The sequence below is a fragment of the Plectropomus leopardus genome, chromosome 7 (genome assembly GCF_026936395.1).
Source record: "Plectropomus leopardus strain MGB_pleo_1.0 chromosome 7, ASM2693639v1, whole genome shotgun sequence".
NCBI lineage: Eukaryota > Metazoa > Chordata > Actinopteri > Perciformes > Serranidae > Plectropomus > Plectropomus leopardus.
This window is the reverse complement of record NC_142182.1, coordinates 37,576,789-37,601,944: the sequence shown is the minus strand read 5'-3', so window position 1 is coordinate 37,601,944 and position 25,156 is coordinate 37,576,789. Positions and strand designations below refer to the sequence as shown.

The 25,156-nt window shown below is 41.0% G+C and overlaps 1 protein-coding gene and 1 pseudogene across 4 annotated transcripts in view; one reads left to right on the top strand and one right to left on the bottom strand.

Moving 5' to 3' along the window:
- klhl25 (kelch like family member 25) overlaps positions 1-24,577 on the top strand; it is a 65,582-nt gene extending 41,005 nt beyond the window's left edge. For all 4 annotated transcript variants that reach the window (XM_042495651.2, XM_088080628.1, XM_088080627.1 and 1 more), the window contains 6 exons: positions 3,015-3,162; positions 6,555-6,751; positions 8,981-9,086; positions 9,330-9,473; positions 11,219-11,635; positions 22,073-24,577. In XM_042495651.2, coding sequence (XP_042351585.1) covers positions 3,015-3,162; positions 6,555-6,751; positions 8,981-9,086; positions 9,330-9,473; positions 11,219-11,605 — 982 coding nt within the window. In that variant the 3' untranslated portion in view covers positions 11,606-11,635; positions 22,073-24,577. The remainder of the gene's footprint in view (positions 1-3,014; positions 3,163-6,554; positions 6,752-8,980; positions 9,087-9,329; positions 9,474-11,218; positions 11,636-22,072) is intronic.
- Positions 17,030-17,148, bottom strand: LOC121950814 (5S ribosomal RNA; annotated as a pseudogene).
- Positions 24,578-25,156: the final 579 nt, after the last annotated feature.

Sequence of the window (25,156 nt, the reverse complement as noted above, 5' to 3'; positions counted from 1 at the left end):
GCGGACTCTGCACCGATCTGTCGTGGTGAAGAGGGAGCTGAGCCGAAAGGCAAAGCTCTCGATTTATTTGTCAATCTTCTTTCCTACCCTCACCTATGGTCATGAGCTTTGGGTAGTAACCGAAAGAACAAGATCGCGGGTACAAGCGGCCGAAATGAGTTTCCTCCGTAGGGTGGCTGGGCTCTCCCTGAGAGATAGGGTAAGAAGCTCGGTCATCCGGGAGGAGCTCGGAGTAGAGCCGCTGCTCTTCCGCGTTGAGAAGAGCCAGATGAGGTGGCTCGGGCATCTAATTAGGATGCCTCCAGGACGCCTGGTGAGGTGTTCAGGGCACGTCCCACCGGTAGGAGGCCCCGGGGAAGACCCAGGACACGCTGGAGAGACTACGTCTTACAGCTGACCTGGGAACGCCTCGGGGTCCTCCGGGAAGAGCTGGACGAAGTGGCCGGGGAGAGGGAAGTCTGGGTTTCCCTGCTTAGGCTGCTGCCCCCGCGACCCGACCCCGGATAAGCGGAAGAAAATGGATGGATGGATGGAATAGAAATAATCAAAATGAACGTGTTGCCACGGTTTCTTTATCTCTTTCAGTCATTGCCTCTGGAGGTACCCCAAAAACAGTTTGATGAGTGGAATGGGTGGATTTCAAGGTTCATCTGGAACAGTAGAAGACCCAGGGTACAGTTTAAGATACTGCAGCTGAAAAAAGAGAGGGGAGGGGGAGCTTTACCATGCCTACAGGATTACTATTGTGCCGCACAATTGAAACCCTTAGTATACTGGTGTGCCCCAAACTACGAATCTAAATGGAAATCCTTGGAAACTACACAGATAGATACTCCAAAAAAATCAATAATAGGAAATAAAAGCCAAGCTGAAAGACATTATAAGAGCTTGAATCAATGGACTCAGTTCACTCTTAAGCTGTTGTTCAAGGTATTGAGGAAGTTACAAATAGAGAAACAGACAAGGGTCTTGAATTGGGTAGCGTTTGATCCAGAATTTGAACCTGCTAGGTCGGATGGGGTCTTCAAACAGTGGGTTGGGAGAGGTCTCACTTCTTTCTGTTCACTCACCTCAAACAGTGAATTTCAAAGTTTTAAGACAATTTCAGACACATTTGGATTGGTAAAGCAGGACTTCCATAGATACCTGCAAGTCAGAGACTATTATATTAAAAAATTACAAATCAAAGAGGAAAACAAACACAACATGATTACTATATTTCATGACGCATACCAAAAAAAAGACAATAAAAAGTTGGTCTCAAAAATATATGGAAGTATACAAGCCTCTAGAAATCACTCTATGATACCCATCAAACAAAAATGGGAGAGGGAGTCAGAAACACAAATTTCAGAGACTTGGATGGAAATATGTGAGACTCAAGCAACCACTGCAAACTCGAGATCGCTGAGAGAGTTTGGCTGGAAGAATGTAGTGAGATTCTTTATCACCCCTAAAATAACTGCACTGCAAATAGGAACACAGAGCCGGGGCTTCTGTTGGAGAAAATGTGGAACCTCTATGGCTAATCATTTCCATGTCTTTTGGGCCTGCCCAAAACTCCAGTCATACTGGGGGGAGGTGGCTAATGAGATAAACAAAATACTGGGAGTGGAGTTAGACTACTCTTTTGTTACCTTATATCTAGGTAAAATACCTGAAACATAACATAAGGATAAATACTTATTGAAGATACTTTTGGCAAGTAGTAGGAAAGCTATAACCCGGAAATGGTTACAAGTTGATCCTCCAACATTGGCCCAGTGGCGTGGGATCGTGAAAGAGATCTACTGTATGGAGAGACTTACTTTTGTTTTAAGACTTGAGTTGGAGAAATGTACTGTCCGCTGGGAAAAATGGATTATGTATGCACTCTGTTTAGAATAGTACGACGTGATGTATGTAAAAATTTTTAGATAGATTTTTAGATTAAATGTAACACCCATGATAACCTCATGTTCTTTGTTTTTTATATTTCAAATAATAAAAAAAAAAGTATCACCAGCTACTAAGAGGTTCCATCTGGTTGCTCGATATGTTGCTGCTGATAGCATAATTCCAGTGCATTTTTATAAATTTGCATCAGAGTCTTGTGTCCTCTCAGCTCTAAACAAGTGCCCATCCAGTGCAATAGCTTAATCTGGGATGTAAGGGGTTAACCATGTCTCTGTGAAGATGTATGCAGAGCGGTCTCTGATTTCCTGTTGCTGAGTGAGCCTCAATCACATCTCATCCACTTCATTCTCCTGCGAGCTGACATTAGCCAGAAAGCTTGGTAGAGGAACAGCTCTCGGTCCAAGTCAGGTCAGACTCGCCCTGATGCTGGCTCTCCTACCTCACTGCATCTACATCAAGCCCCCAGGAAGTGTGCCATGCGTTGATGCAAAATTGACATAGTGGCCGAAAGTGGATTTACACCGTTTGAGTCAGTCATGTGATGACACTGGCCCAGAAAGACTTTTCCTTATTTGCTAACATGGTGAAAGAGACGTCTGTAAATCAGTGAATATTTTTTTGTGAGGATCAAAACCCCCGCAAAACGTCTTCTATCCCTGTCTAGATGTAAACCATCCAGTTCAATAACATTTGGAAAGTCTGAAAGAGTCACAAGTTTAAATTTTTTAGACTGCCATTCAAACGAGATGAGGCACTAATCCGGAAGTCGGTTGCTCCGCCGGTGGGAGTTAACCACTCGGCCGCGCTCAGCAGCATTCGGCAACATTCAGCAGCCATTAATCTCTACTACGCTTCTAAACCCGGAAAAAGAGGTTTCTCTGCTTCATGCGCCACTAAGCAGCTCTCATTGGAATAAACAAGGCCCCGCCCCCACGGCTGCATTCAGATTCATAACAGATCCATGACAAACATACGCTGCTGACGTTATCACATATACAAGGAGACAAGGAGATTTGTGGGAATTTAGACACATGAGCACCCATGGCTGTTGATGGAAAATAAGGTGTGACAAATGTGTCTTCACCTCTGAGATGTTTTGTTTGAACTCTCCTCTGCAGGTCAATAGTAGAAGAGGCCATGCAGTGTAAGAAAAAAATACTTCAAAATGACGGAATAGTGACCAGTCCCTGTGCTCGACCACGTAAGGCAGGACACACACTGCTTATACTGGGAGGCCAGACCTTCATGTGTGACAAGATATACCAGGTAAAAGACACACATAGATACTGTATGTGTTGTATGAAGTGCATTTGGCCTAAATATATGACTGATATGCTCAAGCACCACAATCCTGCAGGACCTCTCAGATCACTGTGAAGTGAGCTGCTGGTGGCAAAATCTAGTTAAGGAGAAGCAGGAACCATTTGCCTGATGGTCTTAGAAATGCCCCTACCATTGCAATTTTTAAATCCAGACTGAAAACCCTACTATTCTGTTCTTAGTGTTTTTAACTGTTTTTAAAACTCAAGGTCTTATTATCATGATATCCTTTTAAATCTTTTGTATCACTTTTGCTGATTATTTTAGTTTTCTATCTCTAGCTGTCTCTCTTTTAATGTTGTTTTAACTTTGAATGATGTTACTTGTTTTAATTGATTTTTTTCTTATGTATGATGTTTTTAATCTCTCTCTACAGCACTCTGAACCTATCTCTGTTTATGAAACTTGCTTTATAGTTTTTAAATGATCCCCACCTGCAGTGAAACACCACACACAGTAAACAAAAATGTGGTATGAGACTGTTTATTTATGTTTTCATTTCAGGTCAGAGTGTGAAAATGTTTTTTTACTTTTAACTATAGTGCACGGTGGTTCTGCCCCCTGTTCAAAGGAGGAAAGGAGGAAAGGAGAGAGGTGCAGAGCTTACGACAACTTCAGTCAACAAGTACAATTAAAGCATGCTAGCAAAAAGCCAACATGGCTTCTGTATTAATGAAGCATAGTTCACCCGAAATATGTAAGGACAACAAAACTAAATGGTCAATGTAAACCCTTCATTCAGGTAACTCAGACTCGGACTGCATTAAAGCAGCAAACACTAGAGAGCACTTTGTTAAAGGGACAGAGGCATTCCCTCAAGACAGGGACAAGGCCAAAAACATTAAAAGGAGGGTTTTTCATATTTTACTTTATTTGTAAAATAAAACATATTAATAACAATAGGCTAATGCATTGCAGGGTTATTTATATTGTCATGCATAGGCCTTACATTGGATTGATTTTAAGAAGCCTTCTCAAAGTGTGCACTGTGCAGCTGTATTATCTAGAAAAATAGAAATATCAGTTCAGGACTCGGTATCAGCAAATATTCAACATTAAAAGACTTTGATTGGGATCAGGGGAAAAAACAAACATGATCAGGACACCCCTAGTGCTTAATAAATGAAATTGCCTCCCCTTACCTTCCCTATAAGGCATAGGGTTGGCTTGGCTTAAAGTACATTTTAATCAATTCACAATGCTTAATATTAAATCATATATTAATATGAAATACCTAACATTCATGGTAAATGTCATTAAATGAGAGACATTAGCTCAGGTAGTAAAGCATCCTCCTCATTATTAAAAAGATTATGAATGAGTTCAGTTCAGATGTGTTAATTCACAGTGTGACATGACAGAAGTTTATCAGAAAGTTGATTGAATAACAGATATAATTAGTCCATTGGAGACCCAGTCCCTACCCGAGTATGTACTATGCCCCGATAGCCTGCAGTTATAAGTTGCACCCCATTTAATCACAACATCAGCATGTTAATAATTTTAACTGGTTTAGTGCAGTAAAGTTTACTTAGAATGAATACTAACACACATCAGACAGCACATTTGATAGTTAACCCTCAGGGCTATCAGTCAGAAAGACCTTTCTGAGAGAAATGTTTGCATTTGAACTCAAAATATGATCTTAATTTTGGCTCAATAATAAATGTAAAGGTTCACAGGTTTTCTCAGAAATCCAAAATATTTCCACACTGCTGATTTAATGTAAATAATGTTCTCATCAGAATCGGTGACAAAGGGCAGCCCTTTGTCACCGATTCTGTTCATAACTTTTATGGACAGAATTTCTAGGCGCAGCCAGGGTGTTGAGGGGGTCCGGTTTGGTGACCTCAGGATTGGGTCTCTGCTCTTTGCAGATGATGTGGTCCTGTTGGCTTCATCGGGCCGTGACCTTCAGCTCTCATTGGATCGGTTCGCAGCCGAGTGTGAAGCGGCTGGGATGAGAATCAGCACCTCCAAATCCGAGACCATGGTTCTCAGCCGGAAAAGGGTGGCGTGCCCCCTCCGGATCGGGGACAAAGTCCTGCTCCAAGTGGAGGAGTTTAAGTACCTCGGGGTCTTGTTCACGAGTGAGGGAAGGATGGGACGGGAGATCGACAGGCGGATCTGTCGTGGTGAAGAGGGAGCTGAGCCGAAAGGCAAAGCTCTCAATTTACCGGTCGATCTTCGTTCCTACCCTCACCTATGGTCACAAGCTTTGGGTAGTGACCGAAAGAACAAGATCGCGGGTACAAGCGGCCAAAATGAGTTTCCTCCGTAGGGTGGCTGGGCTCTCCCTTAGAGATAGGGTGAGAAGCTCGGTCATCCGGGAGGAGCTCGGAGTAGAGCCGCTGCTCCTCCGTGTTGAGAGGAGCCAGATGAGGTGGCTCGGGCATCTAATTAGGATGCCTCCAGGACGCCTCCCTGGTGAGGTGTTCAGGGCACGTCCCACCGGTAAGAGGCCCCGGGGAAGACCCAGGACACGCTGGAGAGACTACGTCTCACAGCTGGCCTGGGAACGCCTCGGGGTCCCCCGGGAAGAGCTGGACGAAGTGGCCGGGGAGAGGGAAGTCTGTGCTTCCCTGCTTAGGCTGCTGCCCCCGCGACCCGACCTCGGATAAGCGGAAGAAAATGGATGGATGGATGGATGGATGGATAATGTTCTCATCATCATCTTTTTCTTGGCTGCTTGCTATCATCTGCCTGGTGCTGTTTGACGGTGACACAGAATTTCTAAACAAAAGTGTTTCCTAAAGATGATGATATGGATCTATGTTTTTAGGTTGCATCATTCAATTTGCATCGTTGATTATTGAACCGATATATTGATCCACATCAATGGATTGTTAAACCCCTAGTATGTATGCGGGGAAAAATATAAGAAATGAGTATAATTTAATACTGTAATAATGTACTTTTAATGCCAGATGTTGTCTATTTATGTGCCAAAGAATAACCCATATATAGAAGAAAGTCAGGAAAAGAAAAGATGCAGACGTCACGCTACCATGCACAATGCTGTCTAAAATCTTTACATTGCATTAGGTGTCACCAAGATGTGCAGAATTATCCTAAAAAATAAGTAGAATGTACCACACATGTCAATACAGTTAAGTTAGGCAAGTTAAGTCAGTTTTATTTATAAAGCCCATTATCACAAATCACAATTTGCCTCAGAGGGGTTTACAGCACACAACATCCTACTGTCCTTACTGAGAGAAGCATCAGTAGAGTGGAGCTATTTACAGCTTTAATTTTGTTTTTGTTTTTATCTTTTTAATGGTATCAATGGCAAATACATTAAAATGAAATCATCACTACTGTTGTATTAATTTTAGGTTGACCATAAAGCCAAGGAAATCATACCTAAGGCAGACCTCCCCAGCCCCAGGAAGGAGTTCAGTGCATGTGCCATCGGCTGTAAGGTTTACGTCACAGGAGGAAGAGGATCAGAGAATGGTGTCTCGAAAGATGTCTGGATCTATGACACTGTCCATGAAGAGTGGTCGAAAGGAGCACCCATGCTTATAGCCAGGTGAGTTACTTATGTGACATTATATTAAACAGAAAACTAACTAAACATATCATTGTAGGCTTTCACTATTAAGCCTGGTCTGTCAGTATTTAATTTTCATGTTTTACAAAAATAATTTAGAGCTCAACAAATGTACTTGTTCTACCATTCAGGTAGAACAAGTGCAGATGAAATTGATCAGTGGTTTGGAAATTTGATCAAACTACCAGTCATAGTTGCGGGTAGACATAGGCGGTATTTAACAAACTGCTGAATTGCTCAGTGTCAAAGTTGTTTGAAAGCAGCAGATAAGAAGTTGGGCTCCAGTTTTTCCCTGGCCTGTTTGAGGAGCTCCTCGGTCCTTTTGGAATCATTTGCTTGGTGGTACTCATTGCTTAGTGGTGCTGCAGACTCCGGTTCCTATCAGAACAGCTGTGTATGATCGAGTGACACTTAGACTGCATGCAGGTGGACTTTCTTTAACAGATTCTTTGAGTGCTGAAGGTTATTGGTAGCACCAGCTCTTATTTGGGGGCTTGATAGCAAAGGGGGTGAATACATACAGTATGTACACACCACTTTACAAGTGTTTTTTTTCAGATTTTTTAAAAATAATATTTTTATTTTATTTCACTGATTTTGACCATTGCTCAGTAGTAAAATGTGTTAGACTGACATGAAAGAGATAATCCATGTATATTATATATATATATACATACATACATACATATATATACATATACATTTACTGTGTATATATGTACATATTTAAGCATATATATCGGCTGTGATCAAGCATGATATTGCTTTTATACAACTGTTCTACAAGCGTCTTTTATTTTTTAATAGTAAAAAGCGACAACAGCTTGTAGTTTGTTTGTTTTAATGATTTTTTTGGTTCCGCTGACACAAATAGTTGCCTGTTGCCTAGTAACACATAAACATTTTCCTGCAGGCTTCTTGCTAATCTGTGTTAGCTCGGTCTTCATGTTATGCACAGAGCAGATGTTAAGTGTCATGAACATTTAGCTCTGTGTTTTCAGTGAAATAAGAGGCCGTTAACAGACACCTTGTGTAATTCAGATGAGTTAGTTTGATCAGACTGATCGTCGCTGCAGCGATTGTGCGCTCACTGCCATGATCTCTGTTACCCCGAGTCCCGTATCAGACTGTGTGTGTGTGTGTTTGTGTGTGTGTTTGTGCGTGTGTGTGTGTTTGTGTGTCGCTCAGGCTGCATGTCTATTCAGCTCAAACCACACTTCAAAATTCCTGTCCTTTCTTTTCTTATATCTAATGCTCGAAAGTTAGGCTTGATTTTGAAAATGGATGAAGTGCGTAGTCATTTCACAAAGATCCCTTGATCTCTGACCTCAAGATATCTGAATGATAATGGGTTCAGTGGGTACCCATGAGTCTCCCCTTTACAGACATGTTCACTTTTTGCTAGCCCCATGCTGTTTTTTGCTGTCATTCGATTCTGAAACAAGACAATCTGGTAACATTGACTTTACCTGTCAATATTGGCTTCAAAACATGCAGTTTAAAAATGTGATTTTTCGCAATTAACTTTTGAAATTCCACAATGATTTTTTTTTTTAAATATTCCTTTGACAGCCATAAATACTAGCAGCCATAAACATCTTTGTTAAGCTTCAAATGGATTTCACATTTTGAAAAATCCAACAGCACAACAAGACAGTTTTAGTCTTAGTATTTTAACCGTTTCTCTCTGGTGTCCACTGTTTTTCTGCGCGTGCAACTGCTCTGATGTAACCCTGACATCCACCCTAAATTTGTCTATGTGTAAATGTATAAACTTTTTTGTTGTTAAGCCATGTTTCCTGTGTCTTATTACACTTAAATGATTCGATAATAATATCAGTTTGAAACTTGTGATCTACACCCCTAGTAATTAATCGGGCAAGGGTTAGTTCCCATGTGATAACACATGTCACAGTTCTTGGCTGACCTGCTAAATATCATATTACACCACTACTACTCAGCACTGTAAAATTATGGTTTTAAATAACGGCATTGGCTGCAGTGACCTCACTGTGGCCGTTATTGCAGTTTGTCTGGGTGGACATGGTCTATCAAATGAAAGACCTCTGAATCATTTTGACCTCCTGCTCTCAGAGTGCTACCTCAGCCACATCAGATGTAGACCACACTTTACAACATTTAATGAAAGACCAATATCAGCACGCCCATATTGTCTTAAGTATTCAATGTGGGTCTTCTCCTCTGCAGGTTTGGCCATGGTTCAGCTGAGTTGGAGAACAGTCTCTACGTTGTTGGCGGTCATACAGCTATAGCAGGAGTTTTTCCTGCTTCTCCATCTGTCTCTCTCAAACAGGTATTGACTTATTTAGGCGAATAGTTTCGGAATTTATGATTTGTGTGTGTATATATAAATAAATATGTAATTATGTGTTATGTATACATATGTGTTGTGTAGATGTACACAAGTGCATACAGCCTGTACTGTGATTATTATCAGGTGCAGTATCTGCTGCTGGTCTGCCTTTGACTCATTTTGGACACAGTATGCTCCTCAAAGCCAAATGTATCCAAGTGTTACTATGTGATCTTTTCCTAGGTGGAGCGGTATGACCCTCTCAGTAATAAATGGACTATGATGGCCCCTCTAAGAGATGGAGTGAGTAATGCAGCTGTGGTCAGTGCCAAACTCAAACTCTTTGTTTTTGGAGGGACCACCATACATAGGGACAAGGCCTCCAAGGTTGGTAGATTTGTATATTTACCTTCTTTAAAATTCCTTCCAAGCCAGCTCCTCACATCCCACAATTTAGTTTGTATATTGTAAGACATGTACAGAACAAAATAGGACCCTAAATTAGCACAATCTATTGCATGGTTATCGGAAATCTTCTTCAGTGTCTTGGAAGATGTTATTTACACCTTGTTTAAATAGTCCATAGTCCAAAGTGTGAGGTCTCAAGCTGTGATATTCAACTAAAGGGTACCAGGTGCCCCCCCCCAACCATTTTGTATTTCACAATAAAAATAAAGTGATTCACACTGGGAATTGTTTTTGTACTTTTAGGATACATAATTCAAGAGAGTTCATAAAACAGCATTAAGGTGCCGTGTGTTTATCCCAAAAAAATGTGCCAGTGGAGGATCCCCTGCAACCCCCGACAGAGGTCCTAGTTAAGCCCCAAATGTCCTAAAATCCTAGAAATGTACTGAAATCCTAGAAACATGCTTAAGTCCTAGAAATGTACTGAAATCTTAGAAATGTCCTAAAATCCTAGAAACCAAATGTCTAAAATACTAAAAACCTCCCAAAATCCTAGAGATGTCCTAAAATCCTGGTAATGTCCCAAATTCGTATTAAAGTCCTAAACTCCTAGAAACGTCCTCAAATCTCAGAACCATTCTAAAATCACAGAAATTCCCTAAAATCCAATGAACCTCCTAAAATCCTATAAATGTCCTAAAATCCAAGAATCATCCTAAAATCCTAGAAATTCCCTGAAATCCAAGGAACCTCCTCAAATCCTAGAAATGTCCTAAAATCCAAGAAACATCCTAAAATCCTGGAAACATGTATGGGGCTTCTGCGACTGGCCCCTGGCCTCCTGTCATTTTGTAAAAGTGGCCCCCAAGCAAAGCAAGTTAAACTGGTCTAAACTGTATAGGATTAGTGCATTTGTTCAACTCCACTTTTGCTAGTTTAACAGCACATAAAGTACAAAATAAGGTGCAAGGAGCAAAGAGGTAGGATTTAGTCTCTCTTAATGCTGAGAATGGTGCTGTAAGTGCAGTGAAGTCACTGCAGCAAATATTGTTTCATTTTCAAGTATCATTTTAGAAGAAAAACTACAAACTGTAGCTAAAAAATTGAGAAGAGGAAACCGTAATTTTAGCCTCTGAGATAATCACTGAAGTTACGGTCTTCCTTGTGTGTGAATGCACACACGATCTTAATGTGATTAATGATCCGTGTTAAACTAACTGTGGCAGTTGTGGTGCACTCTGCACTGCTAAGCGCCACTCACAGCCGGGTTTAAAATAGGGCTCCAATACTACAATCAGTCCGTACATTTCCATGCACAGTTATGTAGAGATATGGTTATAGCTCAGTTAGGCCATTAAATTGGACTGCTGTCCTTGTCCATGTATACAAGCACTGGGGGAGAATCCATTTATTGACCAAAGTATGTCCGACTCCTCCACAGTAGTTGGAGATATGCCCCCTTTCAGCTGGTTGCTATTGGACCTTCTTCTGGTTGACCTTTTGCATCACATACAAAACAAGCTAGCAAACAGCAAACAGGTTGCATGTCTAATGGTGACAACATAACTTTTTGCTGAATGTTTTGTACATGCTCAACACTGCGTACCTTTTCAATAATTTAACTTTTTCTATCATCATGTAAATGCACTGAGTGTTGGAGCTGCACATAAACAAAGTCAGTGATAGCACAGCCTGACTACTGTTTAACTGTTTTCTATGTGTAGGTCCAGTGCTATGACCCCGTGGGTAACCGATGGAATATTGCAGCCGAGTGTCCTCAGCCTTGGCGCTACACAGCAGCTGCTGTCTTAGGGAGCCAGATCTTCATCATGGGTGGCGACACTGAATTCACTGCTGCCTCTGCTTATCGCTTTGACTGTGAAACCAATCAGTGGACTCGGGTGGGCGACATGACATCCAAACGGATGAGCTGCCACGCCGTGGCCTCAGGAAATAAGCTGTATGTGGTGGGAGGTTATTTTGGGACGCAGCGGTGTAAAACCTTGGACTGTTACGACCCAACGTTGGATAGTTGGAATTCCATCACCACTGTGCCTTATTCACTGATCCCCACTGCCTTCGTCAGCACATGGAAACACCTACCTGCCTAACTGGGGGACAACAGGAGCCAGTCATTCCAGGTACATTCTAAACACTGACACAACCATGGTGCCAGCTTTATTTGTAAATCTGATTTTATTTTTTTGTTTGTTTTTGTTTTTTTGGTCAGACTTTAGCTGTCGCCACTTAAAAGGTATTTCATGTTTTTTTTTATCCAGGACTGTGTCACTGTGGTGTGGGTAGTGTACAGACAAACAACGTTAAGGCATTTATGGTATTTTTTAAGTCATTTATAGAGATTGTCAAAAGCAGGGGAGATTGGCACATGTTCTGTGCAAGTGGCTCAAGGGAAAAGCACAATCAGCAAAAGGCTTAAGGGACAGCTCTGCCTTGGGATGGAAAAAGTTTGGGTTTTGGGGGGTTTTTTTTCTTTTTTCTTTTTTTGTTTTTTGTATTATTTTTCAGGTTATTTTCTTTTTTTTGGTTAAACATATTCTTGCAGATTTTTGGGGCATTTCTCCTTACGTTCTCGTTGCCTTTTTTCCATGTCTTTGAAAGAAATAAAGCAAATTAGCTCAGATTTCAAAGGGTTCATCAATGTAGGTGTCTACACAGCTCATTCATATGCAGTGGTTTTATGGACTGCACTTGCATGTAAAGCGTTTCTGTCTGAGGAGACGGAGGGTTTTATCATCAGAACAACACCTCAGCATCATGTGTTCAGTTCAGTTTAGTGAGTCCTGTTTACACTGGATTATACTGTTGCATTGGTGTGCAAGTCCTGATGTCAGTATCTTATATTCTGCTGAAAGTGTTCAGCTTGAACTTGTGCACTACAGCAGGGCCCGTGACAGCTAACTGGAAAATAAATACGGTACTCAGTTAAAGAGAAAGCTGCATAAATAGAATACACTGAATTAAAGCGATCACATTGTCTTTTTCAGGTTAAAATAGGTCAAAGCAAGTTAAGCAGACTGTAAAGTCACTCAGCCCACCAGATACTTTCCACCTAGCAGTGTCACATTGGGTAGACTTAGTGAGCACACAGTGGGGTGTTAAAATTAATGTTTACATTATTTGTATTTTAAAAAGTTCATGTTCTTCAAACAACTACAAAGTAATTCTCCAGTTTTTTCATTGATAATCAGTTTAAAATCACCAACACTGAGTAGTTCTTAAAAATACTATCTGTTAAAAATTTGGCTCACAAAATGTATCTTTTGCTTAATTGAGTTTTGACTTCATCTCCTGTTTTTAGATCCCATGCACTGCACACTGCACTTTACAGACAATAACTATTTATAATTGATGGAGTATGGCCTTACGTCTCTCCACATGATTTGCTGATGTTGTTTGCCCCCAGCACTCTGGAGATTAGTAAAACAAAAGTACTTCAACTGATGTATGTCATGTGGAGTAGTTGCATTGCAGAAAATCCAAACACAAGTACAGAAGTAAAGGACATAGAGGTAGAAGTGCAGAAATCTATCAGCACTGTCTTCTGTAGTACAGCATGCACCCCCACTTAGGAAGGCCAATGGGTTCTGTCATGTAACACCTTTGTGGCCATTGTACTGCTCTCATTTCAGCTCTGTTCTATAAAGACAGAGACACTGTTGTCTTTTTTAATCACAGTTAAGCAGGATGAAACCCCTAAATGTCCAGGCCAGGTGACGCCCATGATGTACATTGCTACAGTGTTGATCTCCTGACTCAACAGCACTGAACCATGGGTTACTGTTTATGACCATAAAGGTTATACACTGACTAGGGATGTCAGTTTTGGTTAATTTTGTTCACAAAAGGTTGACGCTCCTTAACTGGTAACTAAGCGCTTAATTTTTAAAGAAAAAAAAGATACAAAATACATTATGCCATTTTCTTTTACTGCAGCGCTCCACTGCCTCAGTAAGCTTTAGTGATGCATTTCAGAATGCTATCCATTTACAGCTGAAGTCAAGTTGGTTTTATTTATAAAGATCATAATCACAAAGTACAGTTTGCCCCAAAGGGATTTACAGCAGACATCATTGGACCCTCAGAGCGGATAAAGAAAAACTCCCCAAAATACCTTTAACAGGGGAAAAAAAAGTTAGAAACCTCAGGAAGAGCAGGACGGACAGACGTGCAATCGATGTCGTCTTTACTGAGGAATAAAATAACAGCAGGGAAGAGAAAAAGAGGCAGGGAGAGATGCATGGCAACAATAATAATTGTGACATTGCAATGGTAATAGAGTAATGAACATTAATAAATGTAGTTTCTGAAAGTATGTAGGTTACATGCATATATTACAGTATACTGTATGTTTGAGACAAAATAACCGTATGTGTATAATAATAGTGGAGGTATAACTAATTATAGTAACTGTAGTAGTTGGTATCAGGAGAAGGAGAGATGAGCTCAGTGTATCATAGGAGCTCCCCCAGAAGACTAGGCCTATATCAGTCTAATTAGGGGCTGGTTCAAGGCAAGCCTGAGCCAGCCCTAACTATAAGCTTTATCAAGAGGAAAGTCTTAAGTCTACTCTTAACAGTCTTAAGTTTAGAGATAGTGAAATTTTAATGATGTAATGTCTTGACTTTTATTTATTTTCTGTTGGCTTAGCTGTCAGATGGCCGGCCGGCCAGCCAGCTGTGTTACCATATGGAAACATGCGCGCTGCACAACCACCACCACCAGGCTGGACAGGACGTCATAGGGGGCCAAAAAAAAAACGCTGCTAACTAGCTGGTTCCTACCAGATCTGAGTGGATGCAGTGCAGTAAACTGAACAGAAGCAAAATTAACCCTTAGACTGACGTGTAACTTGACAAAACAGCTGTGTTACCATGTGGAAACATGCCCACTGCACAACCACCACCACCAGGCTGGACAGGGGCCCAAAAAAAAAAACGCCGCTAACTAGCTGGTTCCTACTAGACCTGGGGGGATGCAGTGCAGTAAACTGAAGAGAAGCAAAGTTAACTCTTAGACCGATGTGTAACTTGACAAAAACGTTCTGAGTACTTCACCAATAAACTGTTGACATGCAACAATAACAGTAAAATATAGCCAGGTGACCTGTTTTAACCCTTTGACTTCAACACTAAGAAATACATTTGCAAAAAAATATTTGTTGGTAAATTGTGTTCCTGCCTCCTCATTTAGCAATATTTCAAGTTTTATTTTTCAGATTACCCAATCAGGAAGCAGGTAATGCAGGTCAACCATCTGGTTGACTTGCCTATTTAGGGTAATTCTGGGCATGAATGGATTTATTTCATTTCTGCAACAAAATGTTTAGTTTTCTTCATATAAAAACACCACAGAGAGTATGATTTGTTAAAATAACTTTCCATTAATTTAACAAATATATTTCTTAATTTATTTATAAATACTTTTAAAACCAACAATGCATTTCATTGAAATCTAATAAACCAACAATGCTTTGTTATTCACTGTGAACAGAAATTTAATGAACATATATGAACAGTGATGTAAACAGGCTTCATATTTCCACATCACACTTGTCTAACTTGCTTACTGAACCACAGAGTGTGACACTGTCACCCATTCAAACACCTGCATTCACTTGTGGTGGTATGCAACAAAGCACTGCTTTTTTGTTGTTCTGTTCATAGGAGTTAGTCAAGTCAAGTCAATTTTATTTATAGAGCCCATTATCAAAAAACATGGTTTGCCTCAGTGGGCTGTACAGTTTACGACATCCCTCTGCCCTTAGACCCTCACATCACCCAAGGAAAAACTCCCGAAAAAGAACCCCTGTAACGGGAAAAAAAGGAAAAAACCTCAGGAAGAGCGGTAGAGGATGATGAGGGATCCCTCGTCCAAGACGGACAGACGTGCAATAGATGTCGTAAATAACAAATGAAATACAATCATGGCAAAAAGGAAAGAGAAAGAGAGAGGGGAGGAGAGGGGGAGAGAGGGAGAGAGAGGCACAGCAATAATAGAAACAGATGCATGTCATATTACAATAATGATAGGTGTGAAATCATTAATTGCACTCTATGATGATGTTGAGGGTAATGATAAGAGTCTCATGCACATGTTGACAGGGAGGTGTCCAAAGGCAAGATCACAACATCAGCGCAACCAGGACCAGACCACGATCAGGGTGAGCAGTATCAGTACAGCCACAGCACGAGCACAGCCACAGGCAGGGTCACAGCATCAGCACAGCTATCACCACGGTCAGGCACAGTCAAGGTTATGGCCGAGATCCGGGAAAACTAGGAAACAAGGGAGAAGGAATGCTCCCGAGAGGCAACAGGATTAGCGTAGTGCAATTCAACAGACCCAGGATCTGTAATCACGAGCCCCAGGTAGTGAGAGTACCACATAGCTATCACAGATGTTAGGCTAAGCTAAACTACTGAGGCTAAGCTAAGCTTGCAAACTGCAATGCAGTAAACAGACATGCAGGATTTTCCGATGGCGGCATTGAGAGAAGGAAAAGGAGCTCAGTGTATCAGAGGAAGTCCCCCAGCAGGTTAAACCTATGTCAGCCTAACTAGGGGCTGGTCCAGGCAACCTGAGCCAGCCCTAATTATAAGTTTTATCAAAGAGGAAGGTCTTAAGTCTACCCTTAAAAATTGAAACAGTGTCTGCCTCCCTGACTGAAACTGGAAGATGGTTCCATAGGAGAGGAGCGTGGTAGCTGAAGGCTCTGGTTCCTATCCTACTTTTGGCAACTTTTGGAACCATAAGTAACCCTGCATTTTCAGAGCACAGTGATCTTGAGGGTTGGTAAGGAACTATGAGCTGCGACAGATAGGATGGAGCCTGACCATTTAGAGCTTTGTAGGTAAGGAGGAAGATTTTAAATTCAGTCCTGGATTTCACAGGGAGCCAGTGCAAAGAAGCTAAAACAGGAGAAATATGATCCCTTTTCTTGGTTCCTGTTAGAACACGAACAGCAGCGTTCTGTACCAGTTGGAGAGACCTAAGTGATTTGTTGGGGCAACCAAATAATAGTGAGTTACAGTAATCCAGCCTAGAGGTGAAAAATGCATGTACTAATTTTTCAGCATCTGTTTGGGACAGGATATGTATAATTTTTGCGATGTTACGCAAGTGAAAGAAAGCCGTCCTTAAGGTTTGTTTTATATGGGAGGCAAAAGATAAATCTTGATCAAATAAAACTCAGAGGTTCTGTACAGTTGTGCTAGAGGCCAAGGTAATACCATCTAGAGAAATTACATTGTTCTGAGGTGTTTGGGGCCAAGAACAATAACTTCAGTTTTGTCTGAATTAAACATCAGGAAATGACGGCTCATCCAGGCTTTCACATCCTTAAGACATGTTTGAAGTCTAGATAGCTGATCAGTTTCATCTGGTTTCATAGATAGATATAATTGCGTATTGTCAGCGTAACAATGGAAATTTATAGAGAGTTTTCTAATTTTGTTGCCTAAAGGGAGCATATATAAAGTAAAAAGGATTGGTCCAAGCACTGAACCTTGTGGCAAAGCTTACAGCACCAGGTATTCCCAGGAGGTCTCCCAACCAAGTACTGACCTGGCCCAACCTTGCTTAGCTTCCGAGATTGGACGAGATTGGGTGTGTTCAGGGTGGTATGGCCATATAGTTACAAAAATGTACCCATCTAGCTAGCTTTAAGTAGTTGCAGCGAATACAACAATAATACATCTCTTCACAAATGTTCATAGGAGTTACAAAAATGTACCCATCTAGCTAGCTTTGAGTAGCTGCATGTGTGTGTGAGTGAGATAGAGGGAGAGAGAGTAGGCCTGTGTGCATAAAATTGTAGAATTGAAATGATTCATACAATATAAATATCAAAGCTGCATGGTATACTGTATATTTTTTGAGCTGTGACCATTGATTAAAAAACACTGCTTACCATTCAAATGAATGGCGTTAATCTGCTATCCAGACCTGCATGTGTGGCTTCAGACAGCACTATCTTAAAAAGTATAAAAGCCACAGCATAGATATTTACACATTTTGAATCCTGACAAATAGACGAACATTCTGATGTATATTATGTCTGTGCAGCTTACAAATTGAGTAGCAATGATTTGAAAACAAAATGAGAAATTAGCAACTTGAGCTAAACTGTTTACCCCAGACTGGCAACTCAACCGAGCAGTCAGCCCCATTTTCTGAGGAATCTCAGAGATATATGTTAATGTCAAATTTATTTCCTTCAACTAAAATATGATTGTTAGAGGGTCAGAGATGATATGTGAAAAAGATTTTTTTTTCTTACCTGGACGTTTGCTCTTACTCTGTGAGATTTCTGAGGAGCTGTGCAGCAATGAGTCACTTCCGTTTTTTTTCCAGTCTTCAGACAATGATATTTATGTACAACAGCGCCATCCAGTGGATATAATCAGTGTTGCATACACTATTCAATGAGGTGAATGAGGATAAACCGCCAAAGATAGGTTTTCAGAGTTTTAAATACAGCAATATGGAGGCGACAAAAAAAGTCAACGGCACGGTTACAATACATGGTTTAGTAGAGAGCAGTAGTTGAAAGTAACAATATACATTTACTCAAGTACTGTTCTTTATTGCAGTTTAGTGGTACTTTTACTTTACTTAAGTATTTTCATTTTCTGCGACTTTATATTTCTGCTCCAATACATTTTAGAGAAACATTTTGAACTTTTTACTCCACTTCTCTTTATTTTAACATCTATAGTTGATTGTTATTTCCAGAATATGTATAATAAGGTTGAATACTCTTAAATAAAGTTTTTTGTTGTTGTTCTTCTCAGTACTTTGTATCGTCATATTGGTGCACAGTCCACATAGAAATGGTCATTTCAATTAAAAAATGAAATATTGCAGCAGCCATATCAGTGATGGAGGAATATTTCCCCTTTAAAATCACTGATGCATCCTCTTCATAGTCAGGCCCCTCCTCCCCAAGCCACACAAAAAAATGTGTTGTAATAGTGAGTCTGAGAGCAGCCTGCTCCTCTCACACCTATCTTTTGTCATCTGTGCAGCTCCTGTATTTCTGTGTCATTCATTCAGTCACCTGCTTTCTGTGTGTACACTACTTATTGTCTACTTATATATGTGTATGTCGCACTGTGTAAGCGGAGTACCATTTTTAGCACTCAGAGCAGTAGTGACAGCCACCTCTCCCATGGATGTCTGCTGAAGCTGGCTAATTGAGAACTGACTGCTCTGTGGAGGCACTTTGTTTTTCTGATTATTATTTATTCATCATCAAAACAGGACATGAGGCGAAGACTTAACCCATTAAAGCCCATGCTGCTCATATTATTACCAATGCTTAATTTATTTAAACATTAGGAATGAGAGTGATCCACACAAACTCTGTAATACCACTATCCCACCCATATTAGTGCATGCACGCATGTTTTTTAAACACAGGTAAACCCACTATATAGGAGCTATTGGCTGTTTTCTCACTGCCAGTGATCTCACCGCAGAAGAGCGAATCTGCCTTTCTGTTAATGGCACGTGTGTGTGTGTGTGTGTGTGTGTGTGTGTGTGTGTGTGTGTGTGTGTGTGTGTGTGTGTGTGTGTGTGTGTGTGTGTCATCCTGTTTGAGTGTCCATGCGACATCACAGACAGGCAGAAGAACAGGTAAACAGAAGACAGCAGCAGGAACAAAGGTCTGCAAAAACTTATCAGGGTTTTTTTCTCTTTATTTATCTCTTACTTGTCGTCCTTTCAAACTTGGTGCAGACTAATTTGGAACAATGTTTTACCTGCTTACAAGGATACGGAGGATAATTAGCTGAAATTACCACATTCACCTGCTTGTTGTATTCCACTCAATGCCAGCCCAGGTGTGAAGGCCAATTGTATGCATCCTCATTGCATTAAAAAGCCAGATGTTAGTGGGTGTTAGTGGGTTTATGTAGTGGTAATGAGGCTTAAGGCTGATATCAACTCTTCCTAATGGCAGGTTCCACTGGAGAGAAAACAGGTGTTAGAACTGCAGGAGCACTCTCTCTCATTGTTTCTCTCTCAGCTCACATATCAACACATTCAGCACAATCAGGAGGTCCAGTTTATAGTTGCTTTCACTCTGCATTGCTTGTACACATCCCAGTGTGTCCGCCAGCACAGCAGAGGTCTAGACAAGCTTCAAGTTTATCAGCCAAAACAACAACAATAACAATGAGCTAGAGGTGACCATTTTTGGGTGAGAAACTGGAGCTGTGGAGGAGCAACGGGTGCGTGTGACACTAGCAGCAGCAACACCACTTACTCTGAAGTGCAGAGCTGCTGACATGGCTTTAGACACTTGTTACAATATGGAATATGAAAAATACAACTGAGTCTGTCACAAGTTAGTGTCAGGGGTTAAACTCTGAGTCACTGCAATTGGCCTAAGACTGCAGATGTAAATGAGTTGAGCTGCAGTTTGTCTGGCAATGATCGAGTGAGCTCAGTGCTCTGGCAGATAGAGGACACATCAAAGTCATATATACATTCATAAAGTATCCATATGACCATGTATGAAAATATAGTGACTTTAGAGCCCATCAAGCAACTGCAAGCCTTTATAAACGTCAGTGGGATTTGAACCCTCACCTTGAGTCGGAGACCAGGAGCTGTGGTGTCTTTTGCATTTTATTTATCTGTGCCGACACTGCTACAACAGGAAACATTACAGCAGGGATACTCAGCTGTCTTTGCCCAGGGGCCACTTCTGCTAAAATAACAAGAGGAAAAGTCCCATAAATGTTGTCTAGGATTGTAGGATGTTTTTAGGATTTCAGGACATTAGGGGCTTAGCTAGTACCTGTGTCAGGGTGTGAGGGATTTTCCACTGGCATTTTAATTGTGAATTAAAAAATGATTGGGGGCCACACAACGGCCTGGGGGCCAGATTTGGCCTGTGGGCCGTAAGTTTAGTATCATAAACCCAGACTGTACTAGAATGACTCGAGATTCTTAAAATGTTTCATGGAAGTAAAAAGGCGTTCTGTGACTGCAGCACTATCAGGATTAATAAGCCCTACTTTATACAAGATCTGTCTGTGTTCAGATCACTCTGAATAAGACTGCTGAAAGTATTTCTGCTGGCTGTCATCCCCACTGCACCACACACACACACACACGCACACACACACACACACACACACACACACACACACACACACACACACACACACATAATCCTGCTTCTCTATTGTCCAGCTCTACAGCTCATAGCTTCACTGCTCCTGCTCTCAAAGCTGCTTTTCTCATCCAGTGTCAAAATATTTAGCAGAACAGATGCACTTTTAATGCGGAGCTCTTCTTTATGTTAATGCATGACAACAGAGGGGTCTGTGTTCTGACACCCATCTGGAAGCTTAGCCAAGTGAGATGCACTGAGGCGGGCTGGTGTACTCTCCATCTCACACACGCAAATTTAAACTGTGTGAAACTGTCTTTAAGTTGTTAATGTGACACTGGGAAGGAGTTTGTGTCTGATAGAGTGGCACATACCTGCTCACTGCTTATAGATGTTCATCATTTCTTGGCATTCTGCAAACTAAAAGTGAGTAGTTTGTCAGTGTGTGTGTGTGTGTGTGTGTGTGTGTGTGTGTATGTGCATGTGCATGTGTGAGACATTATAGGGTTTAAACCAGCTAAGAAAGTTTCAAAATATTATGGAGATATTATAGATACTACTGTGTAATAAGTCTACGTGTTGCATGGTGTGTCTGCAGAAGAATCACGCACAGATTTAGATATTTATGTCTCAACAGTTTAAATACTTGTGAAAGACATCAGAAAGCAGCACAAGAAAAGTAATGCTGCTCCAGGTTTCAAAGGGTTAAACATGTTGTTAATCGTTCCAAGTCAATATTTAACTCATTGAGTGTCAGCCCTATTATATAATGGAAAGTGGCTTGTGCCAGCTTTTCTGGCCATTTTGAGTCATTTTTCAAGACCCACAGAATATTTTGTACAAAGACTCTGAAAACACAGTATAGCTCAAATGAAAGAAGAAACTCTCTTTTTCGTCATGGAAAAACCATTTGTTTGCACCTTGTTCCATTCTTGATTTATCTGAAGTTGAATAGAGGCTAGTTTCATCAAAAAGACCACTTTTTTTCTAGACAGCTGAGAAAAATGCATTTTTGTGAAAGGGAGGCTGTCAAGAAAAACTGTTTTGCATGTTATAATTTTGCCTTCAGTGACATAAAAGACATCTGAAAATTGTATCACAAATGTTATTTTATTGTAAAATAACTACGCAAAAGCTGCAGATTTTGGGAAAGTCGTCCATCACCTCAATCAATCATCTGGTTTGGACAGCTCTAAGTGTCTGTCCTGCTGCCTCAGAGATGAGTCTCCTGTTCCCTCCAGCTCATACAAAACTGCTGCAAAGTCTGAACAAAGTGAGGAGATGAGAGCACAACAGAGTCTGTGGCTTCTGCAGTCCTGAAAGTGCTCAGGTTAGATAACTGCAGAGATCTGAGCAAACAGGCAACTGGTGATCAACACGCCGTCTGACTGAGGAAGGTCCTAATCTGTTTCTTTTGTCTGCCTGTCTTTTCTAGGTGTTGATGTCCGCTGAGAAAGGACTGGGACTGGAGGAGCCTGGAGAGTACTCCATGATGTCAGCAGCTGGCTGAGGCTGAAGCTCCACACAGACTCCTGTGTAATCACTGAACCCTGAGAGCAAGCAGCTGTAGCTCAGTCCTGAAGCAGACAGCACACACCCAGAGACACCCAGAGACACTCAGAGACACACAGACACACAAAGACACACAGAGACAGGGACTCAACATGATGCTTCCTGAACAATGTGATACTCCTCAAACTGGCACTTTGATTGGTCGGACTGATGGACTCTACAGATTGAGTCACTGATGGACTTTGTGTGTGTGTGTGTGTGTGTGTGTGTGGGGGGGAAGGGGGTAATATATTAATGTCTAGTCATGCAATTTACTACTAAAGCATTCCAGCCAGTGTAAAGACACACTCTCTGCACAACTGATGACGATATGCAGTAGTTTCCTACAAAAATCCAATAGACAAGAAATGGAAGCATCACAGTTTGACTTCGTCACTGTTAATGGAGGTACTGGGTCCGAGAGTCCACAGAAACTGAAGTCTGACTCACTTGCCTCTGGGTTTACACCAAGAAAATATTTGGCTTTGCACAATTTATTTTTTTTATTTTTTTTGCAGGGCTGGGGGGGTGTAAATGAACTATTTTCTGTTGAATATGGAATATGATTCATAGTTTCAGGTTTTAGTATGCCACTGCACCAGAGATGGAGGAAAAAAAAACAGATTGAAAGACAAGTGTTAGAATTGTTGAAGCTAAACCTGAACATAAATGTGTGTTGAATGAGTTATTTTGACCAAATACTGATGAATAACAAAAACTGCTTTCTGTGTTCAACTCATTTTGACCAGCTGACTTACTCCCAGTCAGAACTGTCCGTAAAGGGTCACTGCTGTGTTGTTCACAGTGATGGGACCTGAGCAGTGTTTCAGACAGACTGTGTTATTAATTCATTCATCCATTCACTGCTCACTACACTACAGAAGCTCTGAGAGGCAGACTACGTAGTGTGAGAGCAGTGGAGTCCACTCCACAGGGTGTAATTCACTCTAATTCTCACCAAACATTCAGAGCACACTCCAACACAGCAGACACACTTTATGGAGGCTGCAAGGAATCGCTGGAGACCATCAGTATGTTGACTGTCAGCTGTTTACCAGACTGACAACAAGCATTTTAAACATTTTGAAAGCACACATTAAAAATGGAAGGATAAACACATCCTCAATACTGATGAAAGTGGAGAATGAAAATGCAAAGGATGCATTAAATAGAGAATGTCTAGTGTGTCCTGTCACACCTGTAAACATAAATAATTGTGGAAGTGTAACAGAAGGGCAAATGTTTATTCTTAAATACAAACTTAACTCAAATGCGAGTGGGTCAGCTGGATCTCTTGACTCATGTCAGTGTTCTTCTCTCTCAACTGAAGTGCCAATATATAAACCACAAAGTATCTGAACAGAACTGTGAGGACTTCTTGGTGAAGACATCCTCACAACCACAGTGTCAACGAAGTCTTTTCACTTCATGCTTTTCTTTCGAGTGCTGTTGCTGCATTCTATATAGGGCCAAATATTGTGAAGTTTGTGTGCAGAGGCAGTGACAGATCAGTGCTAGAGCCTGCTGGAGTCTGAATGTGTGCCCAAAAAACTCTGAGATGACAGACGGATACTTTTGCCTTTACTGAGTGCCACACTGACCTGTGCTGAGCTTCATAATGTGTTCCAGTCAATGCTGTTCGTGCTTTTGTGTCCACAATTTCATAAAAGCACAGGAAACACATTTGGGAGCATGATCTGTTGGGTTTTTTTCACATGCACAGTTGCACATGCACTATTGTATTTCCAGTAGCATGTTTTTGTGTTGAAGGAACCTGTGAGGCTGTTAGAGACACATCAGTCACAAGCAAAGTCTTTGATTTAAGACATGATGCTGTTTCTATTTTGTAGGACACATATGAGAAGCACAGAGCAGCCTCGTGGACACTGAGTCCTGCAGAAACCACCTCTAACAAAGGAGCTGAACCTGGAACTGAATAAACTGTGACTGTGTGTGTGTGTGTATGTACTGTAACACCTTTGCATTTTTAATATGTATCAGTGCATTCAGTAGTGGTGGCTGTCTCTGCCCCACAGCTGTGAGATATTTTGGACATGCTTGAGACGACATCAGCTGTCACAATATGAACAAAATGAGCCTATGAGCCGATGAGGAGGGTTTCTGCAGGACACATGGGCATCAAAGCTGATACATTTTCTGATGTTGTAAAGTCCTCTCCACTTGTTTGTGGAGTTGGATTTCAGCAACTGCACCGAAGATGTAGAAGATTTTTCATCTTTTCCTAAAAATTTAAAGTAGTGGGAAGGAATGTGTTTTGAAAGAACTGAGGAATTTTGGAATGATTTGCAAAAACTGAACAGATTTTTTGAGGAAAAGTTTAATATTGTGTGTTTTTATTGGTGAAAATAAATATAGCTCAATTGTTAAACCCTGCGTAGCTCTTGAATGTAAAGAGGATAATGGAAGCAAGTGCTGCTTCAGGTCGAAGAACACTGATTTATTTGTGTTTTTATGACTCTTAGTTAACTTGCCTAGCAGTGAAGGGTCAATCACCGGATTGCCTCCCAGGTGGCTCCCCAACCATTTTCTACCTCACAATAAAAATATAGTGAGTCACACTATGAATTGTTTTGTGTACTTTTAGTTTAAATAAGGATTCTCTGTGGGTTCGTCACCTCATTACACCTGGGAGTAATTCCAGAAAGTGGATTTTGTGTAAACTCTGAGTAAGTTAACCCTGGGATATGGAAACTCTAGCTTGTCACTTCCACAGAGAGAAAGAACTTCAACTCTGAGTTGCCATGGTAACTGACTTGTGAAGCTAACCTGCTTGCTGGGAGGTTTTTCATCAACAAACCCTGACTTTTGTCTCTGTCTTCTCCCTCTGACAGAAACACACACACTTCTTCATTTCCTCATTCATTCAGTCTGATTTGAAGCATCATTAATTTAGAGGTGTTAGTGTGTGTGAGAATCAGAAACCTGTGTTGATATTAGTCTGTTACTC